The sequence below is a fragment of the Argentina silus genome (assembly GCF_951799395.1).
Source record: "Argentina silus genome assembly, chromosome: 13".
NCBI lineage: Eukaryota > Metazoa > Chordata > Actinopteri > Argentiniformes > Argentinidae > Argentina > Argentina silus.
In genome coordinates, this window is record NC_139667.1 from 6,607,049 (window position 1) to 6,627,930 (window position 20,882).

Sequence of the window (20,882 nt, forward strand, 5' to 3'; positions counted from 1 at the left end):
TGTGGGTTAGTGCTCTTTTAAAACCAACAGAAGATTAGGGGTTTCTCTAAAATGTGGATATGGGAATAGTGGATTCTGGCTGAAAAGGGGCCTCTCAAAGAGGGCATGGGTTATACAGTAGACTTTTAAGAGGTATTGTGCTCACTGGGTCCCTACAGAAAACTAACAACAACCCAGTGCTTAGCAGGCACCTGGCCAAACAATCCTCAGACAACTCCAATTATTTCAATACAGGAGTTGGTTAGCATGATACAGTACATTGACCAAAAACAGAGGGTAGTCATTTACTAATTCCGTCTTGGGATGATCATGTGTACATTGCCTGACCACACTTTGGAGACTGTATATGTGTTGCACACAGGAGGATCACTGTATATGTGATTCACACAGGACCAGCCTCCACAGAGGATCACTAATAAGCATGGGACAGCAATGGAGGTGGGGCATATTCACATGTCACTGGTTAAACTCATCAGCAGGAAATGAGGCTGACAGGACTTCCTGTAACGGGACAAAGAGGGAGAGCAAACGCGCTCTCTCTCTCTCTCTCTCTCTCTCTCTCTCTCTCTCTCTCTCTCCTTTCCTAGTGGCAATTAGTCTGATTTCTCTAGCATTCTCTCCCCCACCCCCATTCAACTTGGAGGACAGAGGCTGTTGTAAGCCTCCACATTCTCTACCTGCCAAGGCTAAGAGACGCATCAACCTTATGATCCTGAAGAAGCACCTTCCTGCTGCTAATCTTTCACCGGGGACATGCATGCTTTCCATATGATATAAAGAATCTCATGGAAGACAAAAGATGAATAATAAAGACCCTGATCAATGTGTGTGACAGTGTTGCTCTTTACTGTAAATATACCTTATCCTGTTTACATAATGGGGCAATCTTAGGGGCACCAGGAAATACAGCTTCTATCAATGTGCCGCTTGAATCCCCTGGACAGTGTAACGAGACACATCATAAAAAGAGTGAACAGTATAAAATGTTGGTACAAGTGGAAGTTGCCCAATGAAGTAGACAATGATTACACCCAAATACATATTTTCACATACCACTTGGCTTTCCATAATTGCAGTTTGTTTGTGTGTTTCTTCCCAAAGAGGAGAAGAAGTTGGGATCACTGTGTTCCCAGAAACCTCACCCCCTAAAGTGAGGGGAGGGGAAGCCAGTTTGGGAAACATATGGTGGTACTTTACTAAACACAGCCCTCATAGTGGCTCTTGTGGTTTCCTTTTTAACCCCCCAAAATAACCGCTCATCTCAGATCGTTTTCATGTGCTGTTTTAACAACCTGTACAAGTTAGAGATCATGTGAACATAAGTCTCAGTCCTCTATAAAAAAAAAAAGAATCTTTAGGTCTTTTTGACATTGAAAGTGGTTTCTTATATGTTTCTGGTTTCTTATATGTCCCTCCTAAAAATTAATCTCTCAAAAAAGGTGAGGGCATCATCAATCAGACTCAATGATGTGGGGTTCTCACATCTGTTGTCTAGGAAACATTGTGATTTGACATCCTTTACATGTTAGATTGGTGATAATATATCATAATCTTGATACATAATGTTTCATGATTTGTATGGTAATATGGTATGGTATGGTATGGTATGGTATGATATGGCATTGCATGGCAACTTACTGTATATGGTTCCAAATGCATTTGTTCAGAGCTTCTATTGTCAGTAAACATTGTTCAGATCTATATTGATTAGGTTAACCTTTGAACTGTTATAGGGGAGAAACTTGGCTAACACCCTAGTTTTAGCGGTCATTACCAAATCTGAACTGCTATTCTTACTCTTATAGTAGGCTATGGGAAGGGAAATGTCAAATTATTGAAAAACCCATCTTGAACATTATAAGGGGGATCTTCTTACAAATGCACATGTTCATTAACAGCTATTTTTACAATCTCAAATTATAGCTTCACAATAATACACCACATTTCTGTCACCAGCACACTATAATTGCCTTGGATACGCAGTGGTTAGCCGAATGACGCAGAAGAGGTTTAACACGGACTGAACTCCTTCTTCTCGGTTCAATTTCCTGTTGGAAACAGAAAGAAAAGGGGTCTAGCTAGAAAACCTCCTCATAACAGGAGACTTTTCTGACAACGGACACAAGGCTCATACCAAACACTCCCTGCCGAGACTAAGCGCCAGGGAGACGCCGCAATATTAGACATCACCGGAGGCACCCCAGCGCGGATTCACCAGGTGTTTTTGGACGGGTTGAAGGGACGCATATTGCTGAACGGGTAAGTTATCATCATTGTCAAGCAATTTCAGATTGATGAATTATGTTATATTCCAAACATGTTCAGTTCCATGTCCCGTTATTATTAAACATCTTACCTCACGCATTCCACATTCGATGTGCTCGTTGGTAGAAGTGCGTTGAAGTTAACATAACTGGTACAAGCCGAGGCAATTCCGCATCTTCATTAGTGCGCACATTTGATTTATATTATTATATTATTATATCACGGCCACCTAAGTCTCCACATAACTTTATTTTCTGCTGTGAGGTCAGCACTTTCATTAACTGGCAGAGAGAAAGAGCATCACTAAAATCTAAAGTATTCCTTGTTTTTATTTGCACAAAGTCAGAGGGTGGTAAAATATATATTCTCCTTGATTTCTTATGAAATGCAGGACAGAAGTAAGTAATACATTGTTGAGCCAATAGGTGACAGAACAGGCAATAGACACTAACACAATGATGAGATGGATGATACATGTTACACAAAATACATTGTAATACAGCTCTTGATTCTGTTCGTACTATATTGATTAAGGTATTTAATTTGTGAGTGTGTGAGTGTGTGTGTGTGTGTGTGTGTGTGTGTGTGCGTGTGCGTGTGCGTGTGTGTGTTGAGTGAGTGAGTGTGTGTGTGTGTGTGTGTGTGTGTGTGAGAGAGAGAGTCGGTGTGTTTGTGCGCGTGTGTGAGTGTGCATGCATGTCTTTGTCAGTATTATCGAAAGATGGGGGGCCAACTCATTTATTCTATCAGTACTGAGTATCTTAGAATCATTGCACTTGGTTCTGCCCCCCTGGCAGAATACGTTAAACACAATAGGCTCATAGAGCTACTGCCTGGAAGCACTGACACCAATAACAAGCTTCAAGTGGGCGCAATTACGGACAGTCAGATCAGTCCGGACAAATATGGTCACTGCCCCTCAAAATTCTGGCACGGCTTTGTCCCTGACTTCTTGCCCACTCACATGGGGTGTCCGCCCACCCCAGGCTAAACGCGCTAAATGTGTGGGTATCCTGTACCCATACCCTGTGGATCAGAAGGGGCTTGGCAGACCCATGCCATCCGGCTACCTCAGCGGGCGTAAACCCCCTGCTGCCCTGATAACAGCCAGAAAAAACAAACAAACAAACAACAATCACTCCAGCTGGTTCACATAAGAGCAAAAGCATAAATATTTCATCTCAATTAAGCAATTACGTGTTGCGGTGGAGGGAGAGCGTGGGCTGCTGACTCACCCACACGTGAGTCTGTTCCCAAACTGATTATTCAGCTTGGCTTTGGGGAGGGGAAATCTCCAAGCATTCACCCTGAAATTCTATTAGGCCACGGGCTTATTCCAGTCAAATGTAGATGAGCTGGTGCTGCTTTTTATTCACTGTGGATGTTTGATAAATGCGGTCTGGTTTTCTTCGCAGACGAGAACATCTGTATCTGAAGGCAGAGGTGCTTTTGTGTAACAGACCAGAAAAAAAGCCCAGGTAAATGCTGATTTTGTGAAAAAGAGTGTCTTATCATTAACATACGCATTCTGTGCTTTATTGTGGCTACACTACAGTATTATGACTAACTGGTTGTGCCCTCCCTAGTGAAAAATGAAGGTGCTGTTGCCTCTGGCGGTCTTGCAGCTGCTCCTTGCCCCAGCCTTTCTGGTAAGTAGGCATGTAATGACCTGATAGAAATCCATGTTAACAATACATAATGAACATTTATGGCATTTGGTAAAGTAAGTGAATCATCTATCCATCGGTCATCATAAGATAAAGTAATCAATGCTCGGACCAGGGGCCATTGGCAGTCACAATGCTAGAAGAAGGAGAATTTGCCATTACATTAAAGGATTTTTGTTTGCTCAGCTGCCCAGTGGAGACTATTGGGAGCAATGGGGGCCTTATGGAGAATGCAGTCGTAGCTGTGGCAGTGGAGTGACCATGAGAACAAGGAGGTGTATCACCCAAAGGTAAGCTCTCCCTCTCTTCATTTGTTTACCTGTTTATTTTCTTCTTTACTACTGTACATGTACACACTTGTAATATATGGCAGGAGGTATTGGCTTACACTCATGTATGTGAATACTCATGTATTCACAATGTATCCTATCACTCTTCTCAGGGCTGTGTTGTTCAGGGTTGATACGCTTATGTCTCAAGAATACCCTGGAGTTACAGGGTAGGATGTGACTTAGAGATTGCAGGGAGTGGCTCTCTAGCTTGAATAAGATTCTTCTATCTTTAAGACGGGTGTTGTCTCTTGCCATCTCCAGTCAGTCTACTGCCAAAAGAGGATGAAGAGTGAAATTGAGTTCATGTGTCTTGTTGTAACGCAGTAACTAACAGCTTATTGTTAGGGTCCATTGACTTGCACTGGGTTTTGGTTGAAAATGCTAACAATTGGCTGTGAGTTAGTGCCCAGATTAACAGAACCAAAGTGTTGATTGAAGTTTGTCCTTGTCCATAGACTCATTTCAGGGTAAGGAACCCAATATTTGATCTTGTAATTAGTATGAACTATCCCTTTAATGCTTGATCAAGGGTTAGACGTTGAGCAGGATAGAGTGAGAGTGAATGGTAGAGGCTATGTCAAGTACTGTACATGGTAAGCATTGTGCCCATAAATCTGGAATCCAGCGGACATGTTCCCTCTTGCATTTCATACGTTTCCTAAACGGCCCTATACCTTTCCTCCCATTGGGCAGGGAGTCTCCCCTCCCATACCTAAACTGTATCCCACCCTTACCCCACCCAAACCCAACCTTTACCCCACCCTTTCTCTGGTATGACTTCATCTTTTCCATTGAGGTGGTCACATCTATTGGAGTGCACTATTACATTGTCTTACTCCACTGGCACAGGATATTCTTAAGATGTCGAACATTTAGAATAATTTGAAAAATAATGTCTTTATTCATGTCTCTTTAAGTTGTGGTCTAAGCTGCTTGCCTAAAAGTGATATATCAGTCATTTATGCTGCGATTGCAAACTTGCCACAAAATGGCCAGCAGCTGGTGTCTAAAGGATTGAGTGATGACACTGGGGGGTTCAGGATTGTAAGTGGAATAACTGATAAGCTTTTTCAGGTATCCGCCTGCGGGCTCTACCCTGGATGCCTACATATTAGCAGGAGTTTATTAAAACAGAGATGTTCACTAGACATGCTGAAGCACAGCTTTCTGATGACAGTTGTTTCACGTAGGTTGTTATATTTTGGAGAAAAAACTGTTAAATTTCATTTCAACATGGCTTGACTTTATCCATAGGACTGCAATTACATTCCTGAATTGACTGTCATTTCATTTAATGATAATGTGTGTGTGTGTGTGTGTGTGTGTGTGTGTGTGTGTGTGTGTGTGTGTGTGTGTGTGTGTGTGTATCTGTGTGTGGGTGTGTGTGTCACCCACCCACACCCAAGGCTAAGGTTAAGTTCTCTCTACCTGTGATCCATTATTGTTGTCAGTCTTCCTCTGACTCACCCACACAGTCAGACAGCCTGCCCTCTGTGAGTGAGCTATGAGTAAGAAGGGAGCGGGAAGGGAACACAGGCCGGTGCTGCTCACCTGGAGGTGCTCTGTTGTGTACGATCAGGCAGATTAGTCAGAAGCCACACCTGTACGTTCCATTATTAGATCACTCAGCTGACTTCTGAAGCCTACTAGGAAATGAATTAAGGGCAATGAGGATTATCTCAACCTGAGTGTAGTATGATCCTGCTGTTATTGCCCTCATATAGATTTCTGCTTCAATCTTTGATTGACGCTTAAAGATGGAATAAATCTGTGATTGAGCTTGAGGCACGTTCAGTCACTGGTCATTACGATAATATACATGCCTGGAGGGAAAGGCGCCTCTCTTCACCACCCTTCCAAACCTTTTGTCGAGACACGACTCAAAACTATTTGTTGCCTCTTGGTTGGTTGCATGCATGTGTGTTGATGTAGGTGAAAGGTCAGACTTAACAACACTGCTGATGTCTTTAAAACATGGTGTCATCTTCCCTCCCCAAACTGTAATTAATGTTTTGACTGTTCAAGAATAACCGTTGGTCTTTATGTTCCCTTCAGGATGGATGGAGGCAATAACTGTGTGGGGCCAGACAAGTCCTACAGTTCATGCAACATCCAGGTGAACAACATGACTCTGATTTACCACCTTTCAGCATCTTGTAGACATGACTGTGTTCTGTCTTCTTAACCACATCTCATGTTGTCTTAACTTGTAGACATGACTGTTTGTCTTATTCTTTTGTAAGCAAATGCTGATTTTCTTTTTTTCCTATGCAGTGAATTTTCAATAGCTATTTCTCTGTAGCTATTCTCTCTTGTAATGTAAAGTTTACCATGTAAAATGCATTCTTCCTTTTATCATGAAGTCAGGTTGGTACCTGTGATGAACCCATAAAATCCATGTGTCACAATGATTAATGACAAACACCTCCAGTTTGAATGTCATACCAACTGCATTTCACCGCATATATCTGATTTTTGCCTGAAATCACAAAGACTTTGACTAGAGGGGAATATATTTATCAATCTGCCGTCTGCAATATTTGAGGATTAAACATTTGTTTTAAAGGTTAAGTTCATATGAGTACGTTGATAGGAAAGAGCAAGCTGGGTCACTGTATTCAACTATAGCATGCCTTGTGTTTAATGTTTTGTTTCCTGTTTCCCTTCCCTTTCTCCCATAAATCATTGCAATAACTCAGTCATATGGCTCTACCCCATGTTTTTCTATGTCCTGCACTAACGCCCTGACGAACCCATGACCCTCCATTATGTTTCACATAGGAGTGTCCTGAGGGATCCAGGGATTTCCGTGAGGAGCAGTGCTCTCAGTTTGACGGGACTGACTTCCAAGGGAAACTTTACAAGTGGCTTCCATACTATGGAGGTGAGTCAGGAGATGCTTAGGCTGGGGGCGTTTGGCCAGTGACTGTGTAAGTTGGATGTTGTGAGAAATATCAAGACCATTGATGAGGAGGGGGTGAACAATGAACAAATGAAATGTGTTCAAATCCAACAGCTGAGAACCCATGTGAGCTGAACTGCATGCCCAGGGGAGAGAACTTCTTCTACCGTCACCGGAGTTCAGTGGCTGATGGGACACACTGCCACCCTGGCAGGAGGGATGTCTGTGTGGGCGGCGTCTGCAAGGTATGCTTTGAGACTATTGAGGGGAGGTTTTATTTGAGTTTGCCATTTACAACACAGTTTCAGTTTCACTCATGTTTTTGAGTGGATACAGGCCCAGACACATTTGACTCTTCTTAGATGTCAGGTCAATTCCAGTAAGGGTGCTCTGAGAACCCCCCCCCCCCCCCCCCCCAAAAAAAAAAAAATACTCTCCTCCATCCCATTAACCCCATACTTGCCTGTCTCCCTCTGATCCCCAGCGCCTGGGCTGTGACAATATGCTGGAGTCTCCCCAGCAGGAGGACCCTTGCCTGCAGTGTGGGGGAAATGGACAGTCCTGCTCCCCAGTCAGGAACACCTTCTCCGCAACCAACCTGCCCAAAGGTACACTGCATTGTAGAGGAATGGCTGTGAATTCTGCATGTTTGCCGAATTCTACCATTGGAATATCACTTCTATGGAATGTTCCATGGAATATCCACTCACTAAAGGGTCTATGACACCGTTCTTCTCCCAGGATACAACCAGATGTTCATCATCCCCGTGGGCGCCACCACCATCAGCATCAGAGAGACGGTCCCCACTCGCAACTACCTGGGTGAGTCCCTGCACCACTGCATGGTTAGCCTGGACAGAGCCTGGCACTCTGGGCCAATCAACTGTTCTGTCTGTGTCTTGTGTCTTATTTCCTTTGATTTCTCAACACAGGCATATTGAAATCAGATGAATTCAATATGAATTGAAGAATAACTCTTTTGAATGGAGGGGGTCAAAGAGCTTGCTTACCTTGTTCTACGGCTTATCATCAATTCATGAGGACATTAGATGAGCATGAGACAGTTGTACCAGGAGAGCTGTATACCATTGTTTGTTGACTGTGACTGAGTCTAGTGTGTCTGTATTGTCAGCTATTAAGAACCTGCGTGGAGAGTATTACCTGAACGGGCACTGGGTCATAGAGTTCTCCCGGGCCACGCCCATCGCTGGCACCATGCTGTACTACCAGAGAGGTGCCGAGGGGGAGATGACCCCTGAGACCATCATAGGCCGTGGCCCCACCACTGAACCACTTGTCATTGAGGTCAGTCCCCACCTCAGCTGTAGTGGCACTGCAATGTTTGGGTTTACCTCATTTGTGCTTTTTAAAAAAAAAAAATCTATACACAGTACCACTGTTGAAACAGATCGCAGAATACATTTAGATAACGTGTCCACCTGTGTCCTCTCAGCTGATCAGCCAGGAGCCTAACCAGGGGGTAGAGTATGAGTACTACCTGCCCAACGGGCGCTCCAGGGAGGGATACTACTGGAGCTATGGCTCCTGGTCAGCCTGCAGTAAAGAGTGTGGGTCAGGTCAGTGCGGAGAGTTGCTCTTATCTGATGCATAATGAAGTCATTTTAAATGTAACAATCAGAACAGCAGAACTCCATGTCATTGATCTGATTCTCAGTCCTTTCAATCCTGTAAAAATCAATGTAAATGTCTTGACACAGTCCTTTTGCATCCTGTATGGATTGAACTGGTGCTCCCTCCCCCAGGGTTCCAGTCTCGCCTAGTGTTCTGTGCCATTGATAACGAGTCCTACCCAGATTACCTGTGCTCCTCCCTGCCACGCCCCGTCAGCAACCGTACATGTAACCCCCAGCCCTGCCCACAGACAAGCAGGTGAGTGAGAAGTCCTTATTGGGCTTGCTATTTCAAAGTGATTTGATGATTAACTAAACCGTAAGTGTATCAAAGTTGTGGTATACATGTACAAAATAATATTTATGAGCCAGTGTTTTATCATATTGTGTTTTGCGAGATGGCAGTTGCCTTTGTTTTTGGGTTTTTTTAGGCTTGAGATAATGGCCTGATTGGAAATTCTAGATTCAGTGCATGTACAGTACATAGAAATGGTCCACAGTTATTTTTAAATGGATGTTACAATTGTTCAGAGTGGTGATTGTTCAGTGGGCTGAGCTGGCTGAGCCCCTGGGTCTCACCTCTCTGGGTGTGTTGTTCCTGTTCTGAAAGGATGGCGTACCTGTATCCACCACATTTGTGGAAACCTTCAGAAAGGCCCAGAACATATGTGTACAGGTAACACAGAGCCTACTGAGGCCAAAAGGAGGAGAGCGTGACCTCAAACACAAAGTCATCATATATATATATATATATCCATTCAGATCATCCACTTAATACCGGGATTTAAAGATAACCTGGACATTGAGATTTTAGCATTTTGGGATTAAATGTATTATTATTTATTATTACATAGACACCGATATAACAGTTTGTTTCATTAAAAAATAAGACACATCTAGCACATACTTTCCACTCCATGATATGTGTTTGAGTTCAGTATTACCGTCTGTGTTTTAGAGTGTGAGAGCCTGTTCTTCCATGTGGGATCAAGAACAAAGGCGTGGGGCAACTGTCCAGCTCAGAGATCTCCTTTCACCTCCCCGGTGTGCCCTCTATTTGTCTTGACCCTTTTTAAGACTTCTTCCCACTGGGAAAGGGCAATGATTTGATGCAAGAGTTGCATCAAAGAGGTCCCTTCCTTGACCTCTGACCCCTGGCCCCTGATCCCTAAGCTGGGTTGCTGTCTGATTGCTTTAGTACAGTTGGGTCAATAAAGACTTTCTGTCCGTGTCTATAAACATAGTTTATGTGTAGCTGATGCTAAAATAATGACTGTGCACATGTGAAGTGTTGTGTGTTGAAGTTATTTGTGTGATGGCTTGATGTACATCTGTATGCTAGGCACCACTAGTGTCTAGGCAGTAAATAGCAGTGGCCTCAGTGACTCTGCGGTATTTCCTGGTCCTTCCCTTTGGTAGTGTTCTTCAGAAACCTGAGACGGCTATGAACCCTGGGCAGCCTAAACTCTGACCAGGAGAGCATAACCTCATTAGTCTCTAGTTGCACAGTCACCTGGAGTATGGACAAATAAAATAGTTGATTACATACTTTACATACATTACAGTCACGGTAATCTAGTCCCTCTGAAAGTGGAATTTGTAATTTGAGAGGGTAAAGCGCTGTGTACAGAGTGGTAATTTGGGAGGATAAAGTTTGATCACTCTTATTATCATACCACATGATAATAAGATTTTTCTCGGTCACTGTTATTCCCTATGTTTAAGTGTGTGTCTGTGTCTGTAAACTAATCACTGCTTGTAGTGATTAGTGTCTTATCAACTAACCATTGATAGAAAACAAACCAGAATCCTCTTTGTTGCTGGCTTGATTTGAAAGTGGCAGCTTGTGGCTTTGGTGTGTGTAGCTGGTGGCGAGGGGCTTGGAGGGCAATGATTCTGCACAGCATTGGGTCAGATTAGGAAAAACATTCTGTTATTAACTCCCATCTCTCCCTCCCTCCCTCCCTCCCTCCCTCCCTCCCCCTCCCTCCCCTCTTGACCGCTGTGGACGTGTCAGCTGGGAGATGGGCGCATGGAACGCCTGCTCTGTCACGTGTGGCGGCGGCTCCCAGATGCGGAGCGTGCAGTGTGTCTCTCACGACGCGTCAGGACCCCATGTGGTGGAGGACGCTGTCTGTGCTGCCTACTCCCAGGCCCCTACCACCCTGCAGAACTGCAACATGCAGAAATGTGCAGAGTACAGAGCCTCAGTCTGGAGCCAGGTGGGTTGTTAGTTACTACAGCCAGCAGAGCTATCTGGGGGAGGGGGGGTTGGGGGGGGGAATGAGATGACAGAGAAATTAGTGACTTAGTCACTTCGAGAATTATAACTGCCTCTGGATTTCTCTTCATCGTTCTTTCTGTTGTGTGTTGTCTGCAGTGCTCAGTGACCTGTGGGGTTGGGAAGCAGACGAGGGAGGTGATGTGTGTTGGTGCAGGATCAGTACAGTTAGCCGACACCACCTGTAGCGGCCTGCACCGCCCAGTGCATGTCCAGCCCTGTCACATGCCCGCCTGCCCAAGCCGCATCAACTGGCATATTGGCGACTGGGGACTGGTGAGTGGCAGGACTCTTCATTAACACACACAAATACACACAAACACATACAGTAGACACATACACGCGCACACACACGCGCACACACACACGCACGCACGCACGCACGCACGCACGCACGCACGCACGCACGCACGCACGCACACACACACACACACACACACACACACACACACACAGGAAAGTTGATGAGGCATAGATATCTGCCCTCTGTAATTGTCTCTTTGACCCCTGTCCCTAGTGCTCCAAGAGCTGTAGCTCAGGGCTGCGTGAGCGCCAGGTGATCTGCTCAGACAGCCAGAGGAACCTGTACCCAGTGGAGCGGTGTAGCGCCTACCCTAAACCCTCCACTGTGGAGAAATGCAACCCACAGGCTTGTTACAGACCACAGGGTGAGAGAATGCCCAGCACCTCCGTCTCACAGCCCACAGAGATGTTTATGTGTACACAGCCATGAATCTGACCCATGTTTTTGTTTGTTTGTATCTCTTTGTGTGTGTGTGTGTGTGTGTGTGTGTGTGTGTGTGTGTGTGTGTGTGTGTGTGTGTGTGTGTGTGTGTGTGTATATCTCTCCTTCTGTTTGTCCAGTGGCGCCCAGCATGCAGGACCCTAGAGGCCATGACAACACACAGCAAGGCTTCCAGCCCTACGTCCCAGACCACGCAACAGGTTTCTGGTCATTTTGTCGCCTCATCTACTCTCTCACTCCATGCCCCTTCTGTCTTGTCTTTTTAAAAAATATATAGTTTTAAAACATTTTTCAAGAAAATGACCACAATAACAGCTCAGGCTAATGTTCAACTGCCGGTCTCACTTCTGCACTGTCATGTCCTTTCTATCCAGCTTACCTAAAGCCCTTCACCCCCTGCCTGTCCCCTGCCTGTCCCCCCCCCCCCAACCTCCCCCCTCCCCGCCTGTCCCCCCCTGTCTCTCTCCTTGTCCACCCCCTGTTCCAGCACTAATTATCCAGGCCTGATTGACATGTTTTCAGGGGTCTATGGGCATTGTCAGTCTGATTAAAATATTTGCGAGGCACTGAAGTGTGTTAGTGAGAGTTGCCCTGGACTGTGCTGTTTCTGGCATGTTCTCTTGTCTAATGCTGCCCCAGTGGCGACTGATTGTGAGGGTGAGCTCTTGCGTGTGTTCTTTCGCTCGTTGCTTGTGTGTTTTCTGACACTGTTCCGTGTTCTGGTTCGTGTTCTGGTAGTGCTCACTATTTGAACGATCCCAATCAGGTATTTCTCCGTCAGCTTCTCCTTCGTTTTGCAGCGCTCACTGTGTGAATGACAATCTCAGCACAGCGTGATCTCTCTCCGTGTGTGTGTGTGAGCTCTCTGTGTGGCAGGTAATCTCTCCACATGCTCTTGAGTGGTAACATCATGTGGTCTCGCTACATAGTGCGTCGTTTCTCCGCATGGTTCTAATAATGTCTCTACAGTAGCTAAGTGTTTGAGTCTCTCTGCTGTGCCCTGTCTAAGACCACGCTGTTCTTAGTCCACAGGCCCGAGAATGTGGACCCGGCCCAGACGAACACAGTGTATGACCCTCACAGCTACGCCCCGGCCCAGCACTGCAGCCAGTCCTATTATGGCTGCTGCCCAGGCAGCCACACGACAGCCAGGGGCCCCCAGGGTCAGGGCTGCCCACAAGCCCCTACCGTTGCCCCTGTCCGGCCCTCCTGCACCCAGACCAGGTAGCCATCTGCCATCTCTAACCCCTCATTATGGTGGGGTGCCGAGCAGAATATAGAAAAGTGTGGGGTCTATTTGTGAGTTTTATCCTTCCGAGGCCACAGACCAATTATGTTTTTCACGTCTTGTGTGGTAAGGCCAGTGCTGACCACAAAAGTTGCACTTAACTGGGTTAGGCTGATTGGGCTCCTGAATGTAGTTTTGTTGCTACAGTTTTCTCTCTTATTCTTTCCTGTCTGTATGTCAGATATGGATGCTGCCAGGATGGTGTGACTGCGGCACAGGGACCCAACAGGGAGGGGTGTCAGGAATATTCCCTACCCCCCACGGTAAGGAAGGCCTTGTGCAATCTCTTTTCCACGGCCCTTTTACCCCAAATCATTGGCTTATGTACAATACAGTGCTAAATGCCATAAATGTAATGTAATGTACCCCACTTTTATTCTGACTCTCCCCCTCTCCCCCTCTCCCCCTCTTCCCCTCTCCCCCTCTCCCCCTCTCCCCCTCTTCCCCTATCCCTTCACCTCTCAGGCCGCTCCCATTGTTCCTGTTCCGGCTGAGAACGGCGTGCAGTGCCGCACCACCACCTATGGGTGCTGTTTTGACCGTGTGACCCCCGCCGGAGGGCCTAATGGGGAGGGCTGCCCCAATCCCCCCAACAGCGGTGAGAGATGGAAAGCTTTGTTTTTACATTGTGTTTGTGTATTTGTTTGTGCTTCACTTTTTGTTGTTGCATGGTATTAAGTGGTATTAAGAGCAGTGTGAAGAATGTCTTCTGTTTTCCCCCTGCAGTTCAGCGCTCCACCTGCTCCCTGCCCCGTGCTGCTGGTTCTTGTAGTGGCTGGACGGCTCGCTACCACTATGACATCACTGCCTCCAAATGTGTCCACTTTTGGTATGGTGGCTGCCATGGCAACGAAAACAACTTCATGACCCGTGCAGAGTGCCAGACGGCGTGTCAGGCTGCTCAGTCGAGCCAGCCCAGACAGCGCAGCCAGCCCGCCCAGCCCGTCCAGCCCGTCCAGCCCGTCCAGCCCATCCAGCCCATCCAGCAGGCCCCTGGTCCAGTCAACACCCCCGGAGGATCCACACCCGGCCGGGGCCGTGACATGGGCAGGATTTTCACTGTGAACAGCGGCACATCCGCTGCCATCGATGCCCACAGGGCCAGGGCCCATCTGCGTCCCCGCCGCCCCACTGTCAGGGCAGTCCAGCAGACCCACCCGGCAGCGAGGTAAGACCCTGCGGACCCAGGGCACACAGCCACCCTGCTTCCCTGCTGCCAGCTCACTCTGACCAGCTGGCATTACCCCCCTCAGAAGGAATGCACCCAGGCCCTGCCCTGCCCCGCCTCGACCTGAGATGAGCCAGTGGGCAACAAAGTCCACGTAGCCCAGAGACAAACTCCTGAATGCGCATGCACACACACACGCACACACACACGCACACACACACGCACACACACACACACCCACACACACACACACACACACACACACACACACACACACACACACACACACACACACACACACACACACACACACTCTTACTAAGATATTTATGCTTACAGCGCTCATATGCACCCATGCTATTCGCAGGCATATATTTGCTTAGAAACACACTATCTCTACGCTATCGCTCCACAGACACACTTGACCTCGCTCACACATGCAGCACCAGGCACGCTTGCCCACTTGCTTTAATCTTGACCAATCCCAGGACAGGTTGATGATCTCACAGCGGCCCTATTGGACAGTGATGTATGCTTCTGGGACTCTTTATCTTCTCTCACGCAGACTTGAGCCCTCTACCTCCATTACTTGCTCATAGATGTCGTGTTAGTGCCTCCCCCCCCCCCCCCCCCCCTCACTTGGTCACCTCCCCTGTGCCATCTTTGTGCTTCCTGTCTCCTCTAATGTCATTCATTAATTGAAACTAATAAAGGATCTGCTGTGACGCTCCATTCGTCCTTGTCTGTCTGTCTGTCTGTCTGTCTGTCTGTCTGTCTGTCTGTAGTCGCTAAACCCTTTCTTCCTTCTCACCTTTGTGTACTTACAGGGCTTTCTTTTGTGTCACACTCCACAAGCCGAATCATACAGTGGTGTTATTATTAATATGGATTTGTTTTGTTAGTTTGTTTTGTTGTTGTTTGTAGTTTTGGGGGATTCATGTTCGTTTTTAGACTTAGACATCTACCACCCTTTGGAGACCAACTGTGTGATTTGTTTCTGCTGCTCCTAATATTGTGGCTTGAGTTGTGTTCTCCTCTGTTGCTATTGCATGGCCCTCCTTTGGGCTAACACTGGTACCTCTGTTTCCTAGCCCTCTCTGTCTGACTCCCTGATGAAGCCAGGGTAAAAGGCTGATCTTTATGCTGAGCTTTGGTGACTGCCTGGACCTGCTGTGCTGTTGCCAACAGTAGAGCATAAAGTGACTCTTTCTCTCTCTCCTCTATTCCTTTTTCTCTTCCCCTTCAACTCCACCCTTTTCTTTCATTTCTTTTCTTTCTTTATCTTTTTCTTTTCTTTCTTTCTTTTTTTTTCTGTCTCTCTCTCTCTCTCTCTCTCTCTCTCTCTCTCTCTCTCTCTCTCTCTTTCTTTCTCTACTCTCTCTATCCCTCTTGTCTTCGAACCCCCACCCGTCCCACAGCTTGACCATCTCAGGAGTGAGCATCGACAAGTCGGACCCCTCTGCAGTGGAGGCACTGGTGGGACAGACAGTGGTGTTGCCCTGCAGAGTCAGCCCACCCCCGTCCTCCACTGTCACAGTGGAGTGGAGAAGAGATGGTGTCCTTCTCTCTGCCTCTAGGTGAGTAGAGCACACTCACTGCTTGACTGAGTAGTGACCCTATTTAGCTGTATACTGTATTGTGTAAATATCAATATATGTATCTATCAATCTCTCATCCACCTCTGTCCCCAGGCATCATCAGCAACCTAATGGTTCCCTTTTAGTTGGCCCTCTCACCATGGCAGACTCTGGTTGGAGGTTATGTGTGGCTACCCGGGGCCGTGAGAGAGATCACCGCTACATATTTCTGTCTGTCTCAGGTAACTCACAGCTACAGTAGCTTATGCTTAGACAATGTGTTTAAAGTTCCATCTAATCCTCACGTGTGTGTGTGTGTGTGTGTGTGTGTGTGTGCGTGTGTGCGTGTGCGTGCGTGTGTTTGTGCGTGTGTGTGTGTGTGTGTGTGTGTGTGTGTGTGTGTGTGTGTGTGTGTGCGTGCGTGCGTGTGTGTGCGTGCGTGTGTGTGACAGAGGGATCACCCCAGGTTGATCTGGACATCTTTGTCCCCCAGGATGGGGCAGACAGGCCAGGGACAGGAGTCATTCAGCCATCAATCCCACAGGTTCCTCATAAACCATCCCCCAGGTAGAGATACTTGACATTATTTGTCACTCTGCCTCTCCTCTCTCTCTCTCTCTTTCTAAAACATTGACACAATACAATACTATACAATTGCACATGAACACACTTACATATAGTCCAATGAACGCACTGAAACAAATATAAACATACATTTCAGGTTCAGCATTGACCATTCAGGTTCCTTGTCGTTGGAGGGCAAGGCAGGACAGACGGTCAGACTTCCCTGCAGGATCATCCCAACCTCAGCCATCTCATCTGTCAGCATTCAGTGGACAAAGAGTGGACAGAGCCTCCTCTCTCTCAGGTATCAATCTGGTTAAAGTAGGCATTTACAGCAGGTGGGACCCACAAGACATGTATTTCTGCTAGTACTAGAATGAGTTGGCATGTGTTTACGTTGACGTGACTGTCCCATGCGTTAATATGATTGGTTGTGGCCGGCTTTGTAGACACACCCAGCATTCAGATGGCACCCTGGTGATTGGTCAGCTGACGTCTGATGACTCAGGCCTCTACACTTGCACGGCATCCACTGACCATCAGCTGGAGCAGAGGCAACTGCAGCTCAAAGTCCAAGGTAACTTGACCTATAGAATCACAATAACATGTTTATCATGGTCTCTGTGACCGGGCCACACCCAGAGACAATAGAACAGTGTGATAGTGTTCTATGGCCACACCTCTGTGACTGTGCCTCTTAGTTTCCTTTCAACCAAAGGTGTATTCATCTGATCAGGTAAAATTAGGACTCATTCCCATTTTCCTGGTGTCATATTCGTTCCCCAGGAGACCTGAGGATCACCACAGCTCCTAATAACGTGCAGGTGTCCCAAGGCAGCACGGCCCAGCTCCCCTGTGTGGTGTCAGGGGACAACGTCAATGTGGGCTGGTCTAGGTGAATAACCTGCCTTTTCTTTCTCTGTGCAGTGTCCTTATTGCACATTACACATATCATGATATACTGTATGTTTTGTTACTGAATATAGACTGAAGCCCTCTCTCTGTTCACAAGGCTCAATAGCCTTAATTGGTTCAGTGAAGGATTCATTTGCAGTGTCATTGTATGCTGCTGTATGGGATGTTGCAGCTTTTCAGGAACAAGACTAAGTGACTAAATGTCACTTACACTTAATTTTTTTTGCTCTGCTTTCCTCTGTCCTAGAAATGGTGTCCCAGTGCGACCAGACGGCGGGCGTGTCCAGATGTCATCAGATGGTAGTCTGATCCTGAACAACGTTCAGCCGGCAGACGAGGGCTCCTACACCTGCAATGCCTACACCGGAACTTACTCTGTCAGTGCTACTGCCAATGTGCGTGTCACCAAGTCCTCACAACAAGGTAAAACTACTCACCCCACTCATCCTACCTTAATACAACCACTCCTAGCCTCCCAATCACCCATCCAACACAGGAGTTGCTATTTAATTTATGAAATGAAAAAATCATTAAAATGTCACTCTTTCTCACTGCCTCTCTGTATGTCTGTTTGCCTCTAGAGATTGATGCAGGTATCGGTGTGCCAGCAGAATGTGTGGACCAGCCGGAGCTAGCAAACTGTGAACTGATAGTTTATGCCCGCCTGTGCTCCAGCCAGTACTACTCCAGTTTCTGCTGTGCCAGCTGTGCCAGGCATGCCCAGGGGGACGACAGGTTTCGCCAGCTTGGGTAGAAGCAAGAAGAGGACAAGACTGTGGAAAGGAGAAGGTCAAGGCTGGGGGCCGTTCAGAGGCACCCAAGTTTAGAACCTGAACACTGAAATCTGAACTGCCAAACAGACTCAAACCCTGTTCCATGCTCCCCATGCTGAGGAACTGTCTAGAAGGGGACGGTCACGTTTCAATCTGTCAAACTGTGCAAGAATCTAAAAGGGACACACTCTTTAGGTGTAGTTGCATCTGTTAACATAGAGCTTTACAATCTATAGAGCATATTTTCGTTCAGGGAATCTACTGTACTGTACATGTATATAAGTACATTGAGTATAACCACTCTATTTGGGAACATGGTGCCACTGTAGCTTGGAGAGAGGACATACAGTATACAGAGAGGTATACAGTATACAGCTTGTTATACAAGCACAACTCATCTTACGGATCAATAAGAAATAAGACATGCCACTGGATGGGGTGCAAATCGCCTTGCCTCGCTCCCTGACATTTTGGCAGCCACATTTACAGTACAACACACACACACACTCACACATGCACTCTGCCAGGACAGGGCCGACAGGACTTTACCTGTACTCTAAACTGAATCAGTTTTTGTGGTCATTTTAAGTGTTTACACAAGTAAATCTAGCCTAATGGTCATTCCATATTCCCAATGAAATATTTTCTACCTGCTGTATCATATAAACCACATTCACTGATGTGAAACCAGAGCGCTTGTTGCAAGCTGAGGTACTTTGGTGGGACATGAAAGTGATCAGACAGGAGCTTCGTAACCCAAAACTTTGCTTGACTATTGGTCTTTTTTTAGGACTATACTTTATTGGTCATTATTGTCTGGAGAACAAATCAATTCCAACTCAGCATTCGTTTTGTTTAATGTTGTTCACTGTTTATTATTTTCCATTTCATTGTAATTATTGTGATACATAAAAATGATATTTTGATTAATCGTTTTGTGGCTGCTATTATGTGAGCTCTAGCGCAATGCCTCTTTAACCCCATAAAGGTCCTTGTAGGATTGATCTTATCCTATTTCCTTGTACATGTATGTACCTGTATTGACAGTCTCTAGGAGGTACCACAATCAACCACTAGAGGTCAGACAAAAACCTTAACCGAGACCATTGCTACAACTTCCTTGAATTCAAGTCTGTCTGTATGTGTGTGCGTGCGTGTGTGTGTCTCTGTGGGTGAGAGAGCATTTCTAAATATTGCAACTCCCGCAGTTTCCAATCTTTCAGTCAGTTATCCAGGAACCAGCCATGAAGTTACATTTTCTCCTCTGCTTCTTGCTGTATAAATGTAAGTGTAAGTCTACCTTTCCATTAGATAACATAAGACCAGTCCAAAGATCAGTTGATGGACTAAAGTTGTATTTGTTTTTCTCCCCATCAGTTCAAAGCTTACTTCTCTCCCTTAGGCATTGAGGCAGAGCGCATCATTGTTGTACAGAGCCCTCTAAACCATGTCCTACAACCCAACTCGTCCATGAAAATCACCTGCTCTGCATCAGGAACCAGCAACCCAAACCTGTACTGGTACCGCTGGACTGCTACAGATGGGATCAAACTGGTTTTCACTTCTCTTGGTCCTGGAGTGGTGGACCCCTCCAGTGCGGATGGGTTCCATGCCAGCAGGCCTGAAGAATTGGGTTTTTTATTGGAGTCTGTTAGTGTGGATCCAACAGAGCCTGTTGTATGGTACTGTGCAGCGAGTACCCACAGCATGACAGATCAGGCTGGGTGCTACACAAAAACCCCACACACTGTTGTCAGGTGGCATACTACACAAAACAGCTTTTTCTTGCGACAGATTACATGAAACAGCTGTGTGTGTGAAACAACGTATATGTGACACACATGGAACGCTCACTAGGCCATGAAACCCATGTTGTAACTACAGTTGACATAGAAAATGGAACATCCTCCCATGTCACAGCCTCTCTGGCGGTTGTGTTTGCCGAGACCGGAGAAGCTGTCAGGTGTGTTTTGCATGGCGTGGGATGTGGTGAGGTGGAAGGTTGCACATGCACGTTGTTTTTTCGGCACTTGGGCTCTGCTTCGGCGTGCTCTGTGACCACATCCTCTCCTTTTCTGTTGCTCTCCACCCCTGCAGTGCTGCAGGGCTCGGTTCCACCATGACCACCGAGACACTGAGACACTCCACCCCCGCCATGCTATGAAGGGAACATTGATTTCCTGTTATCAGATATACAGATCTGTGATACATTCACCCCACTGTTTCTACAAGGCCCTCTCATTGAGGTCATGTGTGCAGAGAGAATGGTATCAGATATATAGATCTGTGATACATTAATTGTATCTGTGATACATTCCTCTTATCAGATATACAGATCTGTGATACATTAATTGTATCTGTGATACATTCCTGTTACAGATCTGTGTTACATTCACCCCACTGTTTCTACAAGGCCCTCTCATTGAGGTAATCTGTGCAGAGAGAATGTGCAGACAATGTAGGGAATGTATTTTGGAGGCGCACTATACTGTATGCCATCGACTGGCATCAAGTTATGGCACTCAAAAGATCTGAAACGTATCTTGAAAACATCCTCCCTTTATCATATCTTATCCCCCTTATTCATCTCATGAAAAAAGATGATTGAATCAATGTATTTGTATTACTAATACGTTGAATGCTTAGTGATATCACATTCTTCCTTTTGTTCTCCCTGTACGTCATCCCCGTTATGTGCTTCAGTCTGATTCCTTTTTACTCAGTGGAAATATAAGTCATGGCCCAGATAAACCCACATAGAACTCACATATCTG

The 20,882-nt window shown here is 46.2% G+C and overlaps 1 protein-coding gene across 1 annotated transcript; it reads left to right on the forward strand.

The window, feature by feature from the left end:
- The first annotated feature begins 2,101 nt into the window (after positions 1-2,101).
- Positions 2,102-19,802, forward strand: paplna (papilin a, proteoglycan-like sulfated glycoprotein). Its single transcript, XM_083683594.1, has 29 exons — positions 2,102-2,259; positions 3,681-3,743; positions 3,852-3,914; positions 4,119-4,222; positions 6,320-6,380; positions 7,046-7,148; positions 7,281-7,411; positions 7,651-7,774; positions 7,908-7,988; positions 8,299-8,471; positions 8,620-8,743; positions 8,930-9,056; positions 9,408-9,473; positions 10,815-11,019; positions 11,178-11,354; positions 11,596-11,746; positions 11,943-12,023; positions 12,849-13,047; positions 13,293-13,374; positions 13,577-13,709; positions 13,838-14,279; positions 15,698-15,856; positions 15,971-16,098; positions 16,309-16,423; positions 16,578-16,724; positions 16,870-16,997; positions 17,207-17,315; positions 17,583-17,758; positions 17,917-19,802. The coding sequence occupies exons 3-29, from the start codon at positions 3,858-3,860 to the stop codon at positions 18,087-18,089; spliced, it is 3,756 nt and encodes a 1,251-aa protein (XP_083539720.1). The 5' UTR covers positions 2,102-2,259; positions 3,681-3,743; positions 3,852-3,857; the 3' UTR covers positions 18,090-19,802.
- Positions 19,803-20,882: the final 1,080 nt, after the last annotated feature.

Coding starts and splice junctions, on each gene's coding strand:
- paplna (XM_083683594.1), top strand. CDS start 3,858: ATGAAGGTGCTGTTGCCTCTGGCGGTCTTGCAGCTGCTCCTTGCCCCA. Junction 8,472..8,619: donor CTGAACCACTTGTCATTGAG/GTCAGTCCCCAC, acceptor GTGTCCTCTCAG/CTGATCAGCCAGGAGCCTAA. Junction 12,024..12,848: donor CGTCCCAGACCACGCAACAG/GTTTCTGGTCAT, acceptor CGCTGTTCTTAG/TCCACAGGCCCGAGAATGTG.